Below are 25,187 nucleotides of genomic sequence, written 5' to 3'. Positions count from 1 at the left end.
TCTAGTTTTCTATATATAGGTCTTTTGTTTCCTTAGGTAGATTTATTCCTAAGTATTTTATTCTTTTCCTTGCAATGGTGAATGGAATTGTTTCCTTAATTTCTCTTTCTGTTTTCTCATTGTTAGTGTATAGCAATGCAAGAGATTTCTGTGTGTTAATTTTATATCCTGCAACTTTACTATATTCATTGATTAACTCTAGTATTTTTCTAGTGGTACCTTTAGGGTTTTATATGCAGAGGATCATATCATCTGCAAACAGTGAGAGTTTTACTTCTTCTTTTCCAATCTGGATTTCTCTTATTTCTTTTTCTTCTCTTATTGCTGTGGCTAAAACTTCCAAAACTATGTTGAATAGTAGTGGTGAGAGTGAGCACCCTTGTCTTGTTCCTGAATTTAGGGGAAATGCTTTCAGTTTTTTTCCATTGAGGATAATGTTTGCTGTGGGTTTATCATATATGGCTTTTATTATATTGAGGTATGTTCCTTCTTTGCTTGCTTTCTGGAGGGTTTTTATTATAAATAGCTGTTGAATTTTGTCAAAGGCTTTCTCTGCATCTATTGAGATAATTGTATGGTTTTTAATCTTTCAATTTGTTAATGTGGTATATCACATTGATTGATTTGCAAATATTGAAGAATCCTTGCACCCCTGGGATAAAGCCCACTTGGTCATGATGTATGATGATGTATGATCTTTTTAATATGTTGTTGGATTCTGTTTCATGCATAGAATGGATCCAGATCTATTTCTTTCATGCATAGGAAACTTATGCATGAAATGGATCCAGATCTGTTTCTTTCATCAGATCTAATTTCAATTTAACTGTAATTTCACACAACTCATTTTAGAACTGGTTACTGATGAAAAATTAAATGTCAGTTTTAAAAATACAACATCACTTTCTTTATATCCTATAAAAGTTAAGAGTGAATATCCTGAGCTTTGTTGAAATTGCTTTAAATAGCTTCTTAAGAAACTTAAGTAAATATTGTTTGGGTTGTTTTTTATTTAAATAAAACAACAGAAAAAGTTTTAAACATACATTATCCTCTGAGGCAGCTTTATCCTCTGGAGACAAGATTAGATGAGTTAACCAGCAAGGGGCATATTAAAACCTATAAAACTACAGGAACACAATTCTTTCAAAATAATCAGGTAGGTGTTTCTTACTGGGAATTGTTATTTTACTCAATTATAATTGCAAAAACAATACCTTGTGAGTGAAAAAATAACAATTAACTATGTTAATCACCTATTTGCTCAATTTCAATAAACAAGTACAGTTTTCTAATTTTTTCTTTTTAATGTTGTATTTGCATTTACTTAATTTATTAAAATTAATTTTATGAGAAATTTTTATCATTTAATTTTCTAGTAATGCATTTTTCATTTTATAAAATTATTGATCTTTGAAGGGTTGAACATTAAAAAAATAATTGGTCTTTAGATAAAAGTGGTTAAAGAACTCCACTTGAGAGTTTGGTGACTTTATGGCTAAAGGTGGAGTCACTAGGGAGATAAAGGAAGAATAGCATTGTTGAGCCTCATAACAAAATAAATCTCCTTGGACTAAAACTGGGCCATCGGGAAGAGGAGTTGGCTTGTGTGGAGAGGTGCTTGGTTGAATTTGGACCTTTCGATTGTAAGATGATAGAAAATTCAGATACAGGGTCTAGCAGGAGATTGGAGAGAAGGGACTGAAGCTCAGGTCATGGAAAAGCACAAGAAATCATTTGCACAGATGTTGTAGTTGGGTCATGAAAATGACAAGACATTTAAAAGAATGAATATCCTATGAAAACTGAGCATGCAGATTTTATCACAGAATGACTTTCAATAAAATTGGTTCACACTTTTCACAAATGTTGTTATTTTCCAAACTGATTTAAAGTTTTCTAAAGAGCTGGGCTTAGAAAAGAAAGGAACTAGAGGTCAAAATGCCAACATTCATTGGATCATAGAGAAAGTAAGGAAATTCCAGAAAAACATCTACTTCTGCTTCATTGACTATGCTAAAGTCTTTGACTATGTGGATCACAACAAACTGGAAAATTCTTAAAGATGGAAGTACCAGAATATCTTACTTGTCTCCTAAGAAACCTGTAGGCAGGTAAAGAAGCAACAGTTAGAATCGGACATGGAACAATGGACTGGTTCAAAATTGAGAAAGGAGTCTGACAAGGCTGTATATTGTCACCCTGCTTATTTAATTTCTATGAAGAGTACATCATGTGAAATGTGGGGCTAAATGAACCACAAGCTGGAATCAAGATTGCCAGGAAAAATATCAGCAACCTTAGATATGCAGATGATACTACTCTAATGGCAGAAAGTAGAGAGAAACTTAAGAGCCTCTTGCTGGAGCTGAAAGAAGAGAGTGAAAAACCTGGCTTGAAACTCAGCATGAAAAAAATGAAGATCATGGCATCCAGTCCCATCATTTCATGGCATATAGAAGGGGGAAAAGTTGAAGCAGTGATAGATTTCATTTTCTTAGTCTCCAAAATCACTATGAACAGTGAGTGCAGTCGTTAAAGTAAAAGACACTTGCTCCTTGGAAGGAAAACTATGAAAAACTTCGACAGTGTATTAAAAAGAAGAGACATCACTTTGCTGCCAAAGATCTGTATAGTCAAAGCTATGGTTTTTCCAGTAGTCACGTATGGATGTGAGAGTTGGACCATAAAGAAGTGCTAAGCACTAAAGAATTGATGTTTTTGGATGGTGGTTCCGAAGTCTCCTGAGAGTCCCTTGGACTGCAAGATCAAATCAGTTGATCCTAAGGAAAATAGCCCTGAATATTTATTGAAAGGACTGATGCTGAAGCTGAAGCTCCAATACTTTGGCCACCTGATGCAAAGAGCTGACTCATTGGAAAAGACCCTGATAATGGGAAAGATTGAAAGTGAAAGGAGGAGGGGGTGGCAGAGGATGAGATGGTTAGATAGCATCACCAGCTCATTGGACATGAATTTGCCCAAACTCCAGGAGATAGCGAAGGACAGGGAAGCCTGGCATGCTGCAGTTCATGGATTCACAAAGAGACATGACTGAGCAACTGAATGACTATTCTCCCTCCAGCTCTGTACTCCTGCACAAGGCCATCTGAATGTGAACTCCTTGAGAATAGAGGCTTTATCTGCCTAGTACCTGGAACGGTGTCTGGCATAGTATGCTGCTGCTATGTCGCTTCGTGTCCGACTCTGTGCGACCCCATAGACGGCAGCCAACCAGGCTTCCCATCCCTGGGATTCTCCAGGCAAGAACACCGGAGTGGGTTGCCATTTCCTTCTCCAATGCATGAAAGTGAAAAGTGAAAGTGAAGTCGCTCAGTCGTGTCCGACTCTAGCAAGCCCATGGACTGCAGCCTATCAGGCTCCTCTGCCCATGGGATTTTCTAGGCAAAAGTACAGGAGTGGGGTGCCATTGCCTTCTCCTCTGGCATAGTATAGGCACCCAATAAATGTTTGTTATACAAATCAATAGGTTTTATTTGCCTGTGCTCTGAAAAAAAAATCTTACTGTTTTATAGACAATAAGTAGATCTGGAGATCAGAAAACAGAGAATTGCCAGATTATATCTAAAAGGTTGATACAAAGTGAGTATCAGCTAATTTAAACATCTGAAAAAATAAGCAGGAAAATTGGCTCCCATTTGAGGAATCGTTTTCTAATTTTGCAAATAAAATTTTATTTTGATACATTATTTGTCCATGAATGCTTCTAGGCTCTGTTATTTCTAGTCCCTTCTGGGTTTGTAGACAACATAAGGTTGTGGTTAGGAGCAGGGTCATTGAGTCTAAATTGCAACCCTCCTTTGTAAACTACAAGGTTGCATAGTTTACCTTGTCTAAGTTTAATTACCTCATTTGTAAAATGGTGATGACAATGGTAGCAGGCTCATAGGACTGTGGAGAGGATTCACTGAGACTAAATAAAACACAGTACTTGGCATGGAGCATGTCCTCACTGAACACGGGCTAGTTATTGTCAGTACTTACCTCTGCTTATAAGACTGGGCCAAGGTGTAAGTGTTCCCCTTCCTTTTCTGGAATACTTGTATTCTCATCTAAAGCTTCAGATGGGTATTTCCATTCTCAGTTTACTTTTCATATGAGCTTAGGTACCATGTGTTTTTCATGTCCTAGTCAGCCCAGCATTTTCATACTACAGAGAAGCTACTTATAAGTCAGAGATTTCTAACTATTCCTGTTTATTTCCCTACTAAACTAGAATAATTGTGGACTCTCTCTTTTTTGAAGAGGGGGAAAATTAAAGAATTTTTCTGGTTCTCTCTTTTTTATTCTATAGCAGCACAAGTTGTACCTTTCACCTCCTTTTGGGGGAAAAGATTCTGCTTTTGTTATTTTTTGTGAGGTAGAGATGGAAAGGTGAAATAATGCAGTAGTCTTCAACTATAAAAGATGATAAAAATTAATAAGAGAAGGTCAGTATTTTAAGAGCCTCTTTACTTTGAGGGGCCCAAGAGAGCTGAAACTTTATCACCCCAGCTCCAGAGAGCCACCCAGATGGACCCTACTGACCAGGGCACTGGAGACAGGAGGGAGAAAGGTATAAGAGGATAAAGGTCTCGCCTATTAGCAGAGACGGACTGTGTATATACTGAAATGGTGATGAAGAGACTTGTGTGCTCTTTTCTGAACTTTGCTGACTCAGTTCCTCAGAGTGAGTTAGAACAGTGAGGCTGGCATCTAGTGGAAGCAACAGGTACTAGGAACAGAGCACAAAAGTCTAAGAAGAGAGCTCCTCATTTTTCATTTCTCCAGATTCAATATAGTGATTTCATCTCTCTGTATTAGTTGAGATCTTTCAGCCATAAGTGAGAGATTATAGACCAGGTTAAGTAAAAAAAGAAAAGAGAATTTATTGACCAGTGTAATATGAATGATGGGATGGAGTGAGAATTAGGCATGCCTGAGTTGAGGGTCAAATGATAAGCACTCTTTCCCTTTCTCTCAAAAACACGCTTGTTCCCCAAAGCTCTTAACTCTTTTTCTTTCCTTCTATTAATATTCCCTTCTTTTCTACACTACTGAAGGTGGGCTTCATTCATGAATTTGAGGTAGAAATTCTTAAACAATTGTATTCAAGTGTAGGGGGAATATTTTCTGTTTTGTTCATGTCTTTAAGTGAGATTAGCAGGACAGGGACTGACCTTGCAGATAAACCAGCAATTTTGGATAAATTGACTCAAGGGAGTGTTCATAAACATATTTGATAACAGACCCAAGCAAAATGAAAGGTGACTTGAAATAATCAGTACCCAGAGTTGAATACCTCCCTTTTCAGTATTGTGTTTATTTGTAATAAATGTGATACTCAGTTCTCCATTAGTTTTCTTTTGTTTCCAATTTTGTTCCAAATTTGGATGAAGCATAGAGTTCTGTTACTTAATTAATATACATCTTCAAATTTCAAAAGAAATAATTTTCAGAAGTCATGAAAAGAATAAACAAGTATAACATTCGGTTATCCATTAATCACATTTTCCATACTTTTCAAATTTAATATGAGGACCAAATTCCCTAAAGGAAAGAGAAAAAAATAGAGATTAGTATCATAAAGAAAGAGGGCTTTGCTTCACATTTCTTTCTCTTCCAAATGAAGTCCTGAGAAGGAAAGCTGCTTCTATAATTCCCATTACCCCATCTCTTTTCCATTTCTGTTCATGATCACCACAGTTGGCACATTCCCCACCCATGTCTTAATTATTCAAAAAATGTTCTGAAGTTGACGGAGGAGTAGGTGGATGTGGAGTACATCTCTCCCCACAGATACATCAGCAATGCACCTTCAGACACAGAAGTGTATGCAGAACACAAGCTGAGAGTGGACAGGAGTACCTGACCAGTGGAAACAAATATATAGAACCATGCAAAACTCAAGATCAAGCCCTGAGCTTTTGGAATGAGACCACTGACTCAAAGACCCTAGACTACCAGAGAACTAACCCTAGGGAGGATCAAATAGTGAGAACTCACACAAAGGAAACCACTTGAATAAAAGACCCAGCATCACCCAACCACCAGTAGCACCCTGTGCATAATGCCTCATCTAAACAACAAACAAAACAAAAATACAAATCCAGTCATCAGCAGGCAGGATTACCACCTCCCTCAGCCTTGCCCATCAGAGGAAAAACAAACAAACAAACAAACAAAAACTAGTACAAATCTCACCCTATATGAAGCTTACACAAACCATTGGACCAACCTTAGGAGGGCAGAAACCAAAAGGAAGAAAGACTTCTACCTTGAATCCTGGGAAAAGGAGACCTCAAACACAATCACTTAAAAAAAGTGAAAAGGCAGAGAAATACTACACAAATGAAGGAACAAACTAGAAACACAGAAGTGCAAATAAACAAAGAGGAAATAGGTAAACTACCTGAAAAAGAATTCAGAAAAATGATAGTAAAGATGATCAAAAACCTTGAAAACAGAATGGAGAAAATGAGAGAATTAATTAACAAAGACCTAGAAGAATTAAAGAATAAACATACAGAGACAAACAACACAATTACTGGAATTAAAAATACTCTGCTGCTGCTGCTGCTAAGTCGCTTCAGTCATGTCCGACTCGATGCGACCCCATAGACGGCAGCCCATCAGGCTCCCCCATCCCTGGGATTCTCCAGGCAAGAACACTGGAGTGGGTTGCCATTTCCTTCTCCAATGCATGAAAGTGAAAAGTGAAAGTGAAGTCGCTCAGTCGTGTCTGACTCTTAGCAACCCCATGGACTGCAGCCTACCAGGCTCCTCCATCCATGGGATTTTCCAGGCAAGAGTACTCTAGAAGGAGTCAAAAGCAGAATATCTGAAGCAGAAGAACAAATCAGTGAGCTGGAAGATAAAATGGTGGAAATAACTTCTGAAGAGCAGAATAAAGTAAAAAGAATGAAAAGAACTGAGGATAGTCTCAGAGACCTCTGGGACAATATCAAATGCACCAGCATTCGAATTATAGGGGTTCCAGAAGAAGGGGAGAAAAAGAAAGGGTATGAGAAAATTTTTGAAGAGGTTATAATTGAAAATTTCCCCAACATGGAAAAAGGAATGGTCAATCAAGTCCAAGAGGTGCAGAGAGTCCCATACAGGATAAACCAAAGGAGAAGCACACCTACTAATCAAAGTAACAATGACTAAACACAAAGAAAGAATATTAAAAGCAGCAAGGGAAAAGCAACAAGGAACATACAAGGGAAACCCCATATGTTTAACAGCTGATCTTTGAGCAGAAGCTCTGCAGGCCAAAGGAAGTGGCAGGATATATTTAAAATACTGAAAGGGAAAAATCTACAACCAAGATTACTGTACCTGGCAAGGATCTCATTCAAAATTGATGGAGGAATAGAAAGCTTTTCAGACAAGCAAAAGTTAAGAGAAGTCAGTACCACCAAACCAGCTTTACAGCAAATGTTAAAGGGACTTAAATATTCAAGAAATACAAGAGAAGAAAAAGATCTACAAAATCAACCCCAAACAATTAAGAAAATGACAATAGGAACATATATATCAATAATTACTCTAAATATAAGTGGATTAAATGCCCAACTGAAAGACACAGACTGGCTGAATGGATACAAAAAGAAGACCCATATATATGCTATCTACAGGAAACCCACTACAGACCTAAAGACACATATAGACTGAAAGTGAGAGGGGAAGTGCAAATGGGAAGCAAAAGAAAGCTGGAGTAACAATCCTCATATCAGACAAAATAGATCTTAAAGTAAAGATTACAAGAGATAAGGAAGAATACTACATAATGATCAAGGAATCAGTCCAAGAGGAAAACATAACAATTGTAAATATCTATTCACCCAATATAGGAGCACCTTAATACATAAGGGAAACATTAACAGACATAAAAGGAGAAATTGACAATAACACAATAATAGTAGGAGATTTTAACACCCCACTCACACCAATGGACAGATCATCAAAACAGAATATTAATAAGGAAACACAAGTCTTAAATGATACATTAGATGAAACACAAGTCTTAAATGATACATTAGATGAGATGGATCTCATTGATATCTTCAAGACATTCCATCCAAATGCAGAAGAATACACCTTCTTCTCAAGTTCACATGGAACATTCTCCAGGATAGACCACATCTTGGGTCACAAATCAAACCTCAGTAAATTTAAGAAAATTGAAATCGTATCAAGCATCTTCTCTGAACACAATGCTATGAGATTAGATATCAATTACAAGGAAAAAAAAACTGTAAGAAACACAAACACATGGAGATTAAACCATATGTTTCTGAATAACCAACAGATTACTGAAGAAATCAAAAGGGAAATTTAAAAAATTTCTAGAAACAAATGACAATGAAAACATGACAACTTGAAACCTATGGGATGCAGCAAAAGCAGTCCCAGAGGGAAGTTAATAGCAATACAGTCCTACCTCAAGAAACAAGAAAAACATCAAATAGACAACCTAACTTTACACCTAAAACAACTGGAAAAACAACAACAACAATAAAAACCCAAAAAATTAGTAGGAGGGAAGAATTCATAAAAATCAGAGCAGAAATAAATGAAAAAGAAATGAAAGAAACAATAGTAAAGATTAATAAAACTAAAAGCTGGTTCTTTGAGAAGATAAAATTGACAAACCTTTAACCAGACTCATCCAAAAAAAGAGAGAGAAGAATCAAATCAACAAAATTAGAAATTAAAAAGGAGAGGTTACAACAGACAATGCAGAGCTCTTGCCTATCCTTCTAAAACTCTTTCAAAAAATTGCAGAGGAAGGAATACTTCCAAACTCATCACCCTCATACCAAAACTAGACAAAGACAACACACAAAAAAGAAAAGTACAGGCCAACATCACTGATGAACATAGATACAAAAATCTTCAACAATATTTTAGCAAACGGTATTCAGCAACACGTCAAAAAGCTCATACATCGTGATCAAGTTGGGTTTATTCCATGGATGCAAGGATTTTTCAATATATGCAAATCAATCAATGAGATAAACCATATTAACAAATTGAAAGATAAATACCATATGATCATCTCAATAGATGCAGAAAAAGCCTTTGACAAAATTCAGCACCCATTTATGATTGAAACTCTTCCAAAAATGGGCATAGAAGGAACCTACCTCAACATAGTAAAGGCCATATAAGATAAGCCTACAGCAAACATTATTCTCAGTGGTGAAAAACTGAAAGCATTCCCCCTAAGATCAGGAACAAGACAAGGGTGTCCACTTTCACCACTGTTATTCAATGTAGTTCTGGAAGTCCTAGCTACAGCAATCAGAGAATAAAAAGAAATAAATGGAATCCAGATTGGAAAATAAGTAAAGCTCTCACTGTTTGCAGATGACATGATACTGTACATAGAAAACCCTAAAGATAGTATCAGAAAATTACTAGAGCTCATCAGTGAATTTAGCAAAGTTGCAGAATACAAAATCAATACAAAGAAATCACTTGCATTTCTATATAATAACAATGAAAAAGCAGAAAGAGAAATTAAGTAATCAACCCCATTCACCATTGCAACAAAAAGAATAAAATATCTAGGAATAAACTTACCTCAGGAGACAAAAGAACTGTACACAGAAAATTATAAGACAATAATCAAAGAAATCAAAGATGACATAAACAGATGGAGAGATATTCTATGTTCCTGGGTAAGAAGAATCAATACTGTGAAAATGACTGTACTATCAAATGCCATCTACAGATTCAATGCAATCCCTATCAAATTAACATAGGCATTTTTCACAGAACTAGAACAAAAAATTTCACAATTCATATGGAAACACAAAATACCCTGAATAGCCAGAGCAGTCTTGAAAAAGACGAATGGAGCTGGAAGAATCAACCTTCCTGACTTCAAATTATACGGCAAAGCTACAGTCATCAAGACAGTATGGTCCTGGCACAAAAACAGAAATATAGACCTATGGAACAAGATATAAACAAGAAATAAACCCATGCACACATAGGTACCTTAATTTTGACAAAGGAGGCAAGAATATAAGTGGGGCAAAGATAGCCTCTTCAATAAATGGTGCTGGAAAAACTGGACAGCTACATGTAAAAGAATGAAATTAGAACATTCTCTAATAACTATATTCAAAAATGGGTTAAAGACCTAAATGTAAGCCCAGATACCATAAAACTACAAAGCTTCTAGAGCAAAATATAGGTAGGACAGTCAATGACATAAATCGTACCAGTATGTTTTTGGATCTGTCTTATAATGGAAAGAAAAACAAAAACAAACAAATGGGACCTAATTAAACTTAAAAGGTTTTACACAGCAAAAGAAACCATAATGAAAACAAAAAGGCAACCTAAAGGCTGGGAGAAAATATTTGCAAACATTGAGACCAACAAGGGATTAATTTCCAAAATATAAAAACAGCTCATCAGCTTAATATAAAAACAAACAAGGAACCCAATCTGGGCAGAAAATCTAAATAGATATTTCTCCAAAGAAGACATGCAGATAGTCTATATACAGAAGAAAAAATACTCAACATTCCTAGTTAAAATAGAAATACAAATCAAAACTATGAATTATCACCTTACATCAGATAGAATGGCTATTATTAAAAATCTACAAATAATAAATGCTAGAGAGGCTGTGGAGAAAAAGAAACCATTCTACACCATTGGTGGGAAAGTAAATTGGTAGAGCCTCTATGGAGACTAATATAGAGGTTCCTTAAAAAACTAAAAATAGAGTTACCATATGATCCTACAATCCCACTCCTGGGCATATATCTGGATATAACTAATTTGAAGAGACCCAAATACCCCAAGTTTCACTGCAGCACTATTTACAGTAGCCAAGACATGGAGGTAACCTAAATGTCTATCAACAGATAAGTGGATAAAGAAGATGTCGTGTGTGTATGTACACACACACACACACACACACACACAACGGGACTATTACTCAACCATAGCAAATAATGAAATAATGCCATTTGTAGCAACATGGATGGACCTGGAGATGATCATATTAAGTAAATCGGAAAAAGACAAATATCATATGATATCACTTATATGTGGAATCTTAAAAATGATACAAATAAACTTATTTACAAAACAGAAATAGACTCATAGAAGAATAATTGATGCTTTTGAACTGTGGTGTTGGAGAAGACTCTTGAGAGTCCCTTGGACTGCAAGGAGATCCAACCAGTCCATCCTAAAGGAGATCAGATCTGGGTTTTCATTGGAAGGACTGAGCTGACTCACTTTAAAAGACCCTGATGCTGGAAAAGATTGAGGGCAGGAGGAGAAGGGGATGACAGAAGATGAGATGGTTGGATGGCATCATTGACTCGATGGACATGGGTTTGGGTGAACTCTGGGAGTTGGTGATGGACAGGGAGGCCTGGTGTGCTGTGGTTCATGGGGTTGCAAAGAGTCGGACACGACTGAGCGACTGAACTGATATGTGGAATCTTAAAAATAATGCAAATAAATTTATTTACAAAATAGAAATAGACTCACAGACATAGAAAAAGCTTAAGGTTACCAAAAGGGATAGGAGGTTTGGGGAATAAATTAGGAGTTTAGGATTAACATATACATACTAATATATATATATATAATTATTATTTTATAATACTTTTAATAATATTTATTATAGTATATAATATAATTATATAATAATAATTATTAATTTTGGATTGGTTCCAAATTGGGAAAGGAGTACATCAAGGCTGTATATGGTCACCCTACTTATTTAACTTATATGCTGAGTACATCATGTGAAATGCTGGGCTGATGAAGCACAAGCTGGAATCAAGATTACCGGGAGAAATACAATAACCTCAGATACGCAGATGACACCATCCTTATGGCAGAAAGTGAAGAGGAGCTAAAGAGCCTCTTGATGAAAGTGAAAGAGGAGAGTGAAAAAGCTGGCTTAAAACTCAAGATTCAAAAAAGTAAGATCATGGTATCCGGTTCCATCACTCCATGGCAAATAGATGGGGAAACAATAAAAACAGTGACAGACTATTTTCTTGATCTCCAAAATAACTGCAGATGATGACTACAGCCATGAAATTAAAAGATGCTTGCTCCTTGGAAGAAGAACTATGACCAATCTAGACAGCATATTGAAAAGCAGAGACGTTACTTTGCCAACAGTGGTTTGTCTAGTCAAAGCTATGGTTTTTCCAGTAGTCATGTATGGATGTGAATTGAACTATACAGAAAGCTGAGCAGTGAAGAATTGATTCTTTTGAACTGTGGTGTTGGAGAAGACTCTTGAGAGTCCCTTGGACTGCAAGGAGATCCAATCAGTCCATCCTAAAGGAAATCAGTCCTGAATATTAATTGGAAGAACTGGTGTTGAAGCTGAAACTCCAATACTTTGGGCACCTGATGTGGAGAACTGACTCACTAGAAAGACCCTGATGCTGGGAAAGATAGAAGGCAGGAGGAGAAGGGTACGGCAGAGGATGAGATGGTTGGATGACATCACCGACTCAATGGACATGATTTTGAGCAAGCTCTGAGACTTGGTGATGGACAGGGAAGCCTGGTGTGCTGCAGTCCATGGGATCACAAAGAGTCACACACGACTGAGTGACTGAATTGAACTGATATAGAAAATAGATAAACAAGGACCTACTGTTTAGCACTGGTAACTAAACACAGTATCTGGCCTAGAGAATTCCATGGACTGGTATAGTCCATGGGGTCGCATAGAGTTGGACACGACTGAGTGGCTTTCACTTTCACATAATAGAAAGGAATCTGAAAACACACACACACATACACACACACATATGGGGAGTGGGAGGGAGCAGAGAAAGAAAGGAGGGGAGAAAAATATCTGTGGAAAAAAAAAAGAAATTCTATCCTGTAACTGCCTCTTCCATCAAATGACTCTCCATCCTAATCCCCATATTAGGCTTACATTTGATATATATTTGATTTTATCTCCTGGTTCAGGGGTTGCAAACAATTGTTTGTAGGAGCCAAGCTGGTAATATAAGTAAGTGAGTTGGGCCACCTTCCCACAATAGAGAGAGGTGGGACTGTGGCTTTCTGAAATGCCTGGACTCCATTTGGACGGAGAGTTGCTACTAGATAACTGTTGCTTTTCTTGCAAGTGAAGTCCTAGCTTCACTTTGTATTTTTTAAAATAAATTAGAAATCTGTATTTTTCAGTAAAATCTGCTTTTAAAAATACTGTCAACCATAAAAATTTAGTGATACACTGTTCCAGTTAAACAGAAGCAATACTGTTTTCTATTGCCATGAATTTTCTTATGCAATATTTTCTTCTTGGCACATAAGACCACAAATTTATGAAGAGTTGGGGATGTGTTTCATACAATTGTGTTTTCTTGGTAGTTATTATTAGGGCCCTACACTGAGTAGGCTTGTATTCTCCAGTTTTCTTTTTTCTTTTCTTTTTCTGAGGGATTTACATTGTTCTTAAATGGTGGATATCTCTCAGGATTATGATTCCAATTTATCAGAATTTTTCTTCAAAACACTAGCTAAGGGCAAAGACAGCCTTAGTGTTTTGACCTCACTCAAAGAACATCAGGACTGTTCTTTTTGCCCTGAATACAGAAATGGCATAAAGGCCAAGTTTATACATGCAAGTCACAGTGAGAATTAAAACAAATACACAGTCTCCTGTACCATCCCTGCCATTGGCATCAATATTCTCTGGCACACTTATAAAATGGAAAAGAAAGAAAAATGAAAAAGAGAGGGGGAAGGAAAGAATGAAAGAAGGGAGGAAACAAAGAGAGAAAGAGCCAGAATAGATCGGAGGCATGATCTTAGAACTTCTAAAACTTTCTCAAGTCTCCTAGTTGAGGCTGAAGAAAATCTCAAAACCATCTTTGAGAAGTCATTAGGTTGTAGCCCACAACCTAATGTAATGTAGTCATTAGAATCAAGCCCACAATGTAATTCTGTGTCAACCTATTCTAATTTCCAAAAGCCCAGGCCATTCTGGGTAGGTCCTTCTTATGCTGGTCATTGTAGTGGTGTGCACCCAAATACCAGCCAGTATGAAAAAAGCTTATGTGTAAGAACTAAGAAGACACTTCCAAGTTTCTTGCCTAATTAGCCCTGCCTGAGAAAGTGACAACCACCACATTATGTAATTTAATCTTCTACATAGTCCGATAATATTCACGAACTCTCATTCTTCTTTCTTAGAAATCAGTGGTAGATACTTGTTTAATTCACATTTTTCAGTTTCCAATTCTTTCCTTTAAAGTCATCCTCTGAGGCTACTACTTGCTGTGAAGATGAGCCAGTATTACTGTTATTGGACTAATTTCTACACCTTGTTTCCTTCAGTGCTCAGAAATAATTCTCTTGGCATGGTAACATGATGCCAGAAATCCATGAAGTTTCTTCTCAAAGAAAGATAGGGATAAAGAAGTTAGCTCAGCAGACTCAAGATGCTCAAATCAAAGGAAAGTGAAGTCACTCAGTCATGTCCGACTCTTTGTGACCCCACAGACTGTAGCCCACCAGGCTTTTCCGTCCATGGGATTTTCCAAGCAAGAATACTGGAGTGGGTTGCCATTTCCTTCTCCAGAGGATCTTCCTGATACAGGGATTGAACCCAGGTCTCCCACACTATAGGCAGACGCTTTGCTGTCTGAGCCACCAGGAAGTCCTATAAACCCTTGGGATATTCTGCCTAAGAATGACTTTGTAACCTAGGGCCGTAGGCCATGCCAGATAGTTTACCCTCAGGTGAATGCTTTTATTTACCTGTGGTGCTAAGTCACTCTGTATCAGTTTAACTCCTGAGGGGAGGGGGCTGGAGACTAGTAGTTGTCAGTCAGGTAGGTGTTGCCTGTCCCCATTAAAAAGCCTAGACACCAAAGCTTTTGTGGGTTTCCTAGGTTGGCATTACTTTATACAAGTTATGACACATCATAGCTGGGAGAATTTAAGCACTACCTTTGTGACTCCCCTGGTAGAGGACAACTGGAAGATGGTGCTTGATCTCCCAGACTCTACCCAATGAGTTTTCTGCCTTTGCTGATTTTACTCCATATCCTTTCATTGTAATAAACTGTTACCATGCATATAATGGCTTTTCTGACTTCTATAAGTCCTACTAGGGAACCATCAAACTTGAGGGTAGTCTTGGAAACTCCCAACAGAGAGGATCTCGTAGGTTATGAAAGAGTTACTTACAAGACACAACAAGACTGATTTGTAAAAACAATTTCAAATAGAGCTAAAACATATTACAAGGAATATTATTTTTAATCTAAATTTCCCATTGAATTTATTTGAAAGGCAAAAAAAGTTTTAAAAGTTGACTGTCAATTTTTATCCATGTAAGACCACATAACCACTTTGTTACTCATGTGTATATCTACACCTGTGTTTTTGTCTATGTCTGTATCTATGTCTGTATCAGTACCTGTATTTATTTCTTCCAAGCTAAGGTATGGGTGCTATTCATAGGTATGTCACTGTAAGTTGTTAAAGAAAATTTGATTTTTTTAAAAATGAATTTCTATTTATGCAATCTATAGACTATCTACTAATATAATCTCTGTACAATTCTGCCAAAACATTGTGTAAGCTTTTTATCTTTTGTTTTTAAATGAGTCAACTTTGAATGCTAACTACATTTTTTTAAAAAGACTTTTCTCTTTACTATATGTGTAGTCTATCTCCAGTATTCCAGTCTTTTGTGAGCCAATGGAGGCTATTAAAGAAGAAAAAATCCATGAATCAGCAAATCCAGTTCCTTGCTAAAATTATTGGAAATTTCTGTGAAGAAATATAGAGAGAAAATAATGGTATCTTATTTTGAACTTACCACTGATCAACACAAAGGAAACACTCATTCTTGTAAGTGAGGCCATTTGTCCCACAAACATATGCTGTCACTTCAGGACAGTCTGCATCATAAAGAGGATCCAGTGGGTAATATATTTTACACGGGGGCTGCAAACATCATAAAATATCATATGAATAACTGATCGATTTTACCTCATCCATTTCTGGCCTGTCACTTCTGCCCCACATAAAAGTAATATCAGATGTTACTTGTTAATGGATCTTTTTCAAGATTTCATCTCCTTTGGGCTTTAGTTAGGCAAGTTCCTTTTCTGACTACAAAGTCCTCACCCATTCATCATCTGTTGAAGCCATAAACAGTGTAATAACTCAGTTTAAACCCCAAATGAAAAGTTTTTCTTTAAACTTGGAGTCCCCATGCCAATAACTCAGAAGTTTGTAAGTAGAGATAGGTATGTGAACTCCTAGAATACAGGGGTTTAAATGTAGTTCTTAAGAGTGAGGGTTCTGTATTGAGACTGGGATTAAATTCTGAACATGTGCTTAGCTTCTCAGTTGTATCCAACTCTTTGCGACCCTTTGTACTGTAGCCAGCCAGATTCTTTTGTCCATGGGATTTCCCAGACAAGAATATTGGAGAGGGTTACCATTTCATTCTCCCGGGGATCTTCCCAATTCAAGGATCAAACCGCGTCTCCTTTGTCTCCTGCATTGCAGGTAGATTCTTGACCCCCTGAGCTATTGTACCACTGTTAAACTTTTTGGCCTTGGTTAAGTGACAGGGATTATTTCATTTAATATTCAGAGATGCATTTTATTATTATAATGCTTATGCTACATGGGGGTAAATTTAAGCCTGACGAGGTTAAGATACATGCCCAAAGTCACACAGAAAACTTCCATTCTACTTTACCACTATGCAGTTTGAGATCCCTCCAAGAGAGTGATCAGATTAAAATCAAAATTCAAAACTGATAGGAATTTAAATTTACCGCAGGCCATTCAGAGTAATCATGTGGTTTGAAGAATTCTGCAAATAAAGAACAGACACAATAGGTTAGTAGTTCTCCATGGAATTTGATTTCACTCACTGAAGTTACTGATTGAATAAAGAAATCTAATGTAGTTACTTATTTGCACAAAGTGTAGAAAATAATTTATGGCAATAAAATTTGTAGGTGGTCTGCCTTTGTTAATTACTTCATCCATTTATTTATTCTCTAATTCTTTTTCACAGTCCTGACTTCATTTATAAATGTGCTATGTCATTGAAGAAAGAGTAAAAACTATTTGGGGTTATATGATCTGAACATTAAAAATAAATATTCAAAGATCAAAATATAACACAACTGAATTGCTCTTTAATCTTAACATAGGAAAGACTTTCTGGTAATGGTTCATTGATCTCTGTCCAATAACAGAAAGAACTGGTACACTTTATGACATTCAAATAAAAATAATTTTTTCATGACAACATATAAACTAAAAAATTCTGATAAACTGGAAAAAATATTTGCAACACCTATCATAAAGGGATCATATATACACAGAAACCCTGAAGATAGGGAAATGACACTTAAATTTGTAAAAGATATTCAAATGCAGTATGATAAGAAAAATGCTATAAAACTATATTGAAATACCATCTATTACTGGTGGGAATGCAGATTGGCACAACTTTTATGAAGTGAAATTTGGCAATGTTGAACAAAACTACTTTGCATTCATATCTGATCATGATTCAGGGAATTTACCCTGAAGATAACCTTCCAACAATAGAAAAATATATATGCATAAGATTATTTATTGCAGTATTGTTTTTATTGCAAAATATCGGACACACACTAATTCCCGTACACCTAAAGACTGACTGAATAAACCTTGGTATATTCATCCAATAAAGTTTTATGCAATTGCATAAAAGAATGAGGAAATCCCTGTAAACTGATATGCACTGGTTTTCAAGACATTCTTAAACTGGGAAAAGCAGGATGCAAGTAGGTACCTATACTATGCTATCTTTTATGTAAGAAAGTAGGAAGAATTATAAAATATACATATGTATATTTGAGCAAGAAGAAACAGAAAAAATAAACTAGAGACTAATAAGATTGGTTACATAAAGAATAAGGATGGAATTTCAGTAGAAGCTGAAGGGTTTGAAGGTAATGACACTCTTTGAATCTAAACTTTTGTTCATTTTGTTTCATTTTTCTCATGTTCAAAATAATTTTAAATTGCATTTCGATTTTTCTTGACCCATGGGTTATATATAGAAATGTGTTATTTATTTGATTTCAAAATAATGGAGGATTTTCCATAGTAACTCCTTTTCTAATGTGTGTGTGTGTGCTCAGTCACTCAGTCATGTCTGACTCTGTGACCACCATGGACTGTAGCCTGTCGGGCTCCTCTGTTCATGGGATCATCCAGGCAGTTGCCATTTGCTACTTTAGAGGATCTTCCCAACACAGGGATTGAACCTGTGTCTCCTGCATCTCCTGCTTTGGCAGCAGATTCTTTTACTGCTGAGCTACCAGGGAAGCTCTCCCTTTCCATAGTGCTGTGCTAAGTCACTCAATCATGTCTGATTCTGTGTGGCCCCATGGACTTTAGCCTGCCAGGCTCCTCTGTCCATAAGGATTCTCCAAGCAAAAATACTGGAATGGGTTGCCATGCCCTTCTTCAGGGGATCTTCCCAACCTAGGAATCGAACCCAGGTCTCCCATATTGCAGGCGGAGTCTTTACCGTCTGAGCCACCAGGGAAGCCCCCCTTTCCGATAGTGATACCCAATTGATACCCAATTTGTATTATCAAGCCTAAAGGCCTGTGTTTCAGCAAAACTTTCCCCATCCAGTCACAAATGACTTTTTCTTTTTTACAATGAAAAGAAAAAAAACAGGTGTTTCTCTTCTAATTTTGCTTACCTGAAAAAACAATATGTGCCAAAGTAGAGGATTCCAGGAAAAATATGGTCATACAGGGAAAGGCAGTCATTTGATCTCACCTAATGCCCTGCTTGGAGAGGCCTGTGGAAATGCTCAAGACAGTTTATTCATCATTTCTTGCACAGCTGTCTTTCCAAACCTAAGATAACCCACTACTCTGAATTGAACTTGATCATGGTGGTCTCAAACTGGCCTAGTCTCTAAGGATTCAGACCTAAGAAGGCTCTTCTGCCCTGAAGAGGTAAAGAAAACCATTAAAATAACTTTTTCCCCCCAGCCAGCAAGCATTGTGTTATTATAATCTGTTTTGACTTGGAAGAGAAATTAGCCTCAAGGCTATCACCAGGACTGACCCCAGGCATGTTACATATAAATGAATTTATCCTACAACATAAAGTAAGGTTAATGAATATGGATACTTTAAGAATTCTGAGAAAAGAGGTATGATCTGAGGACTATCTTGTACAATCAGGACTATGTCACTTTATAATGCACATTGTTTAATTCCTTCCAGTTTTTCCCACACTGAAATGTTCCGTTTCCTAGCTAAGTTTCTTCATCCAGGCCATTTACATGTGCTCAAATACAAAGAATAGATTGAAAATGGAATTGTTGGTCTGGGGATCATAAAAATTGTGTATACCTTTCCTGATAGATGAATCAAGATAGTTGATATTATCATTTTTTTTGATTCATATATAGGTACACATGATTTTGATGACATCTGTCTATCAGTGAGATCCAAGTTCAAATTCTAGCTTCAGCAGTTTTTAGAAGTGTGAGCCTCAGAAAAAGTGTGAACATCATAGGATATTGAGAATATCAACTGATACTAGTATCAATATACATGGAGTTTCTTTTGTAAGAATGGACATATGTAGCCCAGAGAGAAGATAATTTCCAAGTTATTTACACTCAACTTCCTTATGCCCTACTCTATTCATTCTGTCTCTTCTCCAAATTGCAGTTAGTGGGCACATAGGGAAGTAAGGGAGGTCTATATTAGCCTTACAGAGGAAACAAAAGCGGATGCTGGAGGAAAACAAACATAATGACAGAGAAGAGAGAGAGATACCATCACTGACTTAGACTAGGAATCTGAAGAGCTGTTTACCTGAATGGGCTTGCTGCAAAAGTCTACTGTAGTTACCCTGAGGTTACAGCTAGCCTTGAGCAAAGTTACTGTTCCGTGAGTCCATGGCCAGGGGCATGTTGAGCAGAGGAGGCTGGCTCCCTGCTCAGTTGAGCGACCAATTGTTTGGCAAGAACCACCTCCTCTGATGTTTCAGGCTCCAGCAGGCAGGAACACACATGGATGTTCTGTACTTGTGGTTTTTGATTGTGGATCATGAGGACAAGATGACATTTGCAAAGCAGATTAATTACCTACCTCATTCCAGACAATCTGGTTTACATTTTACTAGATACAAGTCTGGTTCTTTTTCCTGGTGTCTGCCTCCAGAGGTCGCTTAGCCCATCCTGCTTCTCAGAAGGTTTATCTGTTTTGTTCTTTCTAGGACAAGATTTCTGACATCAGCCAGGGAAAGTCCAGTATCACAATTAATAATCTCTGCAAAACCTTAGTCTTCTGATGTTTTCATTTGTTTCCCTCCACTCCACCTTAATGTTGGCAAGCATGAAAATTTGCCATTATGTGGAAAATTTCTCTCTCACACACTTTAAGCTCTCCTAGAGTAGTCAGTGTACCTTCTGCTGTTTGTCTTCCCTTCTCAGCCTGAGTCCCATAAACTGACATTTATATTAGCCCCTTGGCATGACCATATTTTCTTGACATCCTACTCTTGATATTTCCCTCCTTCTTCCAAGCTGGGATAAATTTAGCATCCTGTTTTCCTGTCCCAGACCTTGGCTGTGGAGCAAGTAGAAAAAATTCCATACAATGAACTCTACAATCCTGCTATCATTATTACCTATCTAGGCCCTCTAAACTCCTAAAGAGGCCTCTTATTTAATGTCAGATTGCTACCTATGCCACCCATATCCATACGATTTCCTTTTTTTATCTAATTTTTTTTTTCAGCAAAAGACACCTCCACATTACTTTGAATAGTAAATTTCACCTCTTCTTTACAGAATAGGGAAAACGCAGGATGAACTAGCTCCACTTCCCCCTACCCCCACCCCCAGCCCCTGCCTTATAATTCTGGTAATTTATCATCTACATTTCTGTATTTATCCTTCTTCCCACATCAGCTTACCTAGGGACTTACACATTCATCCATTCCTTTCTTTTTGCCAGTACCTGGCTATGTGTTTTACATTTTCCATCATATTTATTCCTCACAGTAATCACATGAGGTTTACATAGTTCTGCAACTTATAAGGGAAAAGGAAACTGAGGCTGAAAGGACTAAATTCATGTGCTGAAACTAACTACTAACAAAGTTATGAATGGACAGAGATGGGATTCAAGCACAGGTACCTTTGACTCCAAAGTCCATGTTCCACTACTTTTAAGTTTTCTTTCATTTTATAGAATGAATTTCCCCTTTAATTTACTGAGACCAGTACCATGAACATCTTGTGTGACACCCTGTGCCTTTCTTGGCAGTATCTTTGCTTCTAACTTCCTCTTTCCACAGTCAGTACTCTTAATCTCTCCACAATACTATCCGTCCCCAACACCACCCTCCCCAAGTAATTAGTTTGCATGCTCTGGGATGGAAAAATTCTATCTTTACCCAATTTTTACCTTGTAACTGCAGTATATTGCAGGGTTTTATTTTTTAAATCAATTAATAAATACACAGTAATATGTACAGAAGGAAGGAAGAAAGAAATCCATCCATTTTTTTAAACTGTGTTCTTAGATATTCTTGGGAATATCATCACAGATATATTTTAGACACACTGTATCTAGTCCACAAAGACATAATCTTACTGGAATTTTTATTAATCACTTAAATTTGGTAAAAGTAACATCTTTATAATAGTTTTTTTTACACTAATATGTTTTATTACAAAAGGTTCAAACAGACACAAAAATATAGAAAATAACATAATGAGCTCATATATACCTATCATATAGATTCAGTAATTATCAAGATCGGCACTTTTGTTTACCTATTCCATTTTTTAGAAAAATTCTAAAACATTATAAAGTGTTCCAGGCTTTGTCATTTCTTCCCTACAACTTCAACTGGCATATCTCATACAGAGAATTATTTTCTCAAATAATCTTACTGAGATTCACACATTTAACAATTTTACATTGAGTAATTCTTTCATATCATCTGAAATAATGCCTTTTTGTAATCAAATTGCCCTATTACCTCAAACTTGTTTAGAGTTTGAGTAAAAATCCAAAGGAGGTCCACTTGACACTTGTCCCTTACAACTCTTAATGCAGAGCAGTTTCCTTCTCTTCTTGTTTCTCTGTGCCCTTGACTTGTTTGAACTGAGTCAGTTATTTTCATAGACACACATTTTGCATTTGCCATTTAGCTTCCCTGTGATATTTTTTAACTCTTCCTCTGTATCAAAATACACTTCTGAATTGTTAGTTTTCTACTTGTAAATGCCTTTCTTGAACAAGATGAATAAGTTAGGGAATTTCTTGGGGTGAACATAAGCTTTATTTTTCTCGGATGAGCAGAACTAAAATTTAAAAAACATTATTGGATTTTAGTTGATTTACAATGTTGTGCTAAGTTTCAGATGCATAACAAAGTGATTCAGTTATACATATACATGTATTTATTCTTTTCCAAATTCTTTTCTTATATAGGCTTTTTACAGACTATTGAGTAGACTTCACTGTGCTATACAGTAAGTCCCTGTTGGTTATCCATCTTATATATAGTAGTCTGTATGTGTTAATCCCAACATCCTAATTTATCCCTGTCCATCCATGTTGCCCCTCTGGTAGATATAAGTCTGTTTTGAAATTTGTGAGTCTGTTTCTGGTTTGTAAAGAAGTTCATTTGTATGATTCTTTAAAAATTAGATTTCACATGTGAGTGATATGTCTTTCAGTTCAGCCACTCAGTTGTGTCCGACTCTTTGCGACACCATGAATCGCAGCATGCCAGGCCTCCCTGTCCATCACCATCTCCTGGAGTTCACTCAAACTCACGTCCATTGAGTTGGTAATACCATCCAGCCATCTCATCCTCTGTCGTCCCCTTCTCCTCCTGCCCCCAATCCCTCCCAGCATCAGAGTCTTTACCAATGAATCAACTCTTCGCATGAGGTGGCCAGAGTATTGGAGTTTCAGCTTTAGCATCAGTCCTTCCAATGAACACCCAGGACTGATCTTTAGAATGGACTGGTTGGATCTCCTTGCAGTCCAAGGGACTCTCAAGAGTCTTCTCCAACACCACAGTTCAAAAGCATCAATTCTTCAGCACTCAGCTTTCTTCACAGTCCAACTCTCACATCCATACATGACGACTGGAAAAACCATAGCCTTGACTAGACGGATCTTTGTTGGCAAAGTAATGTCTCTGCTTTTTAATATGCTATCTAGGTTGGTTTGGAGAAGGCAATGGCACCCCACTCCAGTACTCTTGCCTGGAAAGTCCCATGGATGGAGAAGCCTGGTGGCTTGTGGTGCATGGAGTCGCTAGGAGTCGGACATGACTGAGCAACTTCACTTTCACTTTTCAGCTTCATGCATTGGAGAAGGAAATGACAACCCACTCCAGTGTTCTTGCCTGGAGAATCCCAGGAACGGGGGAGCCTGGTGGGCTGCCGTCTATGGGGTTGCACAGAGTCAGACACGACTGAAGTGACTTAGCTAGGTTGGTTATAACTTTTCGTCCAAGGAGTAAGCGTCTTTTAATTTCATGGCTGCAATCACCATCTGCAGTGATTTTGGAGCCCAGAAAAATAAAGTCTGACACTGTTTCCACTGTTTCCACATCTATTTCCCATGAAGTGGTGGGACCAGATGCCATGATCTTAGTTTTCTGAATGTTGAGCTTTAAGCCAACTTTTTCACTCTCTTCTTTCACTTTCGTCAAGAGGCTTTTCAGTTCCTCTTCACTTTCTGCCATTCATTTAGCTAATAATATGTTGGTCCATCCATGTTGCTGCAAATGGCATTAGTTCATTCTTTTTTATGACTGAGTAATACTCCATAGTATATTTGTAATAGCTTAGCTTACAGTGAATGGTGCCAGTATCTGTGGTCTCTGAAGGAGAAAATTTCACTCCAGTATCCAAAATATGTGGTCTCAGTAACTCAGAGCTTTGTGTAATAAGCTTTTATTAGAGTGAAAAGTCGGAGAAGGCAGTGGCACCCCACTCCAGTACTCTTGCCTGGAAAATCCCATGGGCGGAGGAGCCTGGTAGGCTGCAGTCCATGGGGTCGATAAGAGTTGAACACGACTGAGCGACTTCATTTTCACTTTTCACTTTCATGCATTGGAGAAGGAAATGGCAGCCCACTCTAGGGTTCTTGCCTGGAGAGTCCCAGGGATGGCGGACCCTGGTGGGCTGCCATCTATGGGGTCACACAAAGTCAGACACGACGGAAGTGACTTAGCAGTAGCAGTAGTAGAGTGAAAAGTATAGAGGAAGCCTCCAGCAAAAGACACTGGCAGTGGGTAAGAGAGTACCTACCTCACTAGTTTAAACAGGGCATTATATGCTTTTCAACTGGCTGCTGAGGACAGATAAAAAGAATGCCTCAAGGTTGTTAAAGTTCCACTAGACCCTTTCCCACGGCATACATCCTGAGATAACTTTGACACATATTAGCCAGGGATAACAGGTTCCAGGCAACTTCTCTGGACAAGATGTACTGTTGCTGTGTAATTAGGGGTACAAGTCTTGAGAAACAGATTCCCAGGCAAGATTTGATACAATTATAATCATTAACATAGAGACATAGAGCCTAAAAAAAGCATTCCCACAAGCAAGATATATTATACTTAAAGAAAGGCCAGTTTTCAAATGAAATATATTGTTACAAAATTTACACAGAGCTTTTTTTTTTTCTTTTAAATAAGCATGTCCTTGAGCAAGAGAGTTCCAGAAAAACATCCATTTCTGTTTTATTGACTATGCCAAAGCCTTTGACTGTGTGGATCACAACAAACTGTGGAAAATTCTGAAAGAGATGGGAATACCAGACCACCTGACCTGCCTCTTAAGAAACCTGTATGCAGGTTAGGAAGCAACAGTTAGAACTGGACATGGAACAACATACTGGTTCCAAATAGAAAAAGAGTATGTTAAAGCTGTATATTGTCAGCCTGCTTATTTAACTTATATGCAGAGTACATCATGAGAATTGCTGGGCTGGAAGAAGCACAAGCTGGAACCAAGATTGCTGGGAGAAATATCAGTACCCTCAGATATGCATATGACACCACCCTTATGGCAGAAAGTGAAGAAGAACTAAAAAGCCTCTTGATGAAAGTGAAAGTGGAGAGTGAAA

The 25,187-nt window shown here is 37.3% G+C and overlaps 2 protein-coding genes across 2 annotated transcripts in view; one reads left to right on the top strand and one right to left on the bottom strand.

Annotated features, from left to right (window-relative positions):
• Positions 1-25,187, top strand: part of LOC133251455 (sperm-associated acrosin inhibitor-like) — a 96,045-nt gene that overhangs the window by 37,929 nt on the left and 32,929 nt on the right. The gene's annotated exons all lie outside the window — the stretch shown is intronic.
• Positions 4,763-20,507, bottom strand: LOC133251451 (serine protease inhibitor Kazal-type 13-like). Its single transcript, XM_061423935.1, has 5 exons — positions 19,896-20,507; positions 18,761-18,862; positions 16,824-16,861; positions 15,851-15,978; positions 4,763-5,550 (listed from the first exon to the last, which is right to left on the bottom strand). The coding sequence occupies exons 2-5, from the start codon at positions 18,828-18,830 to the stop codon at positions 5,502-5,504; spliced, it is 285 nt and encodes a 94-aa protein (XP_061279919.1). The 5' UTR covers positions 18,831-18,862; positions 19,896-20,507; the 3' UTR covers positions 4,763-5,501.

Source organism: Bos javanicus, chromosome 7 (genome assembly GCF_032452875.1).
Source record: "Bos javanicus breed banteng chromosome 7, ARS-OSU_banteng_1.0, whole genome shotgun sequence".
NCBI classification, from domain to species: domain Eukaryota; kingdom Metazoa; phylum Chordata; class Mammalia; order Artiodactyla; family Bovidae; genus Bos; species Bos javanicus.
This window is presented reverse-complemented; position numbering and strand designations above follow the sequence as displayed.

Excerpts from the sequence above, each read along its gene's own strand:
- LOC133251451 (XM_061423935.1), bottom strand. The coding sequence starts at position 18,830 with ATGACTGCCTTTCCCTGTATGACCATATTTTTCCTGGAATCCTCTACT. Across the intron at positions 16,862-18,760 it reads GGCACATATTGTTTTTTCAG|AATTCTTCAAACCACATGAT; the intron begins GTAAGCAAAATT and ends CTTTATTTGCAG. Across the intron at positions 15,979-16,823 it reads ATTACTCTGAATGGCCTGCG|CCCCCGTGTAAAATATATTA; the intron begins GTAAATTTAAAT and ends TGATGTTTGCAG.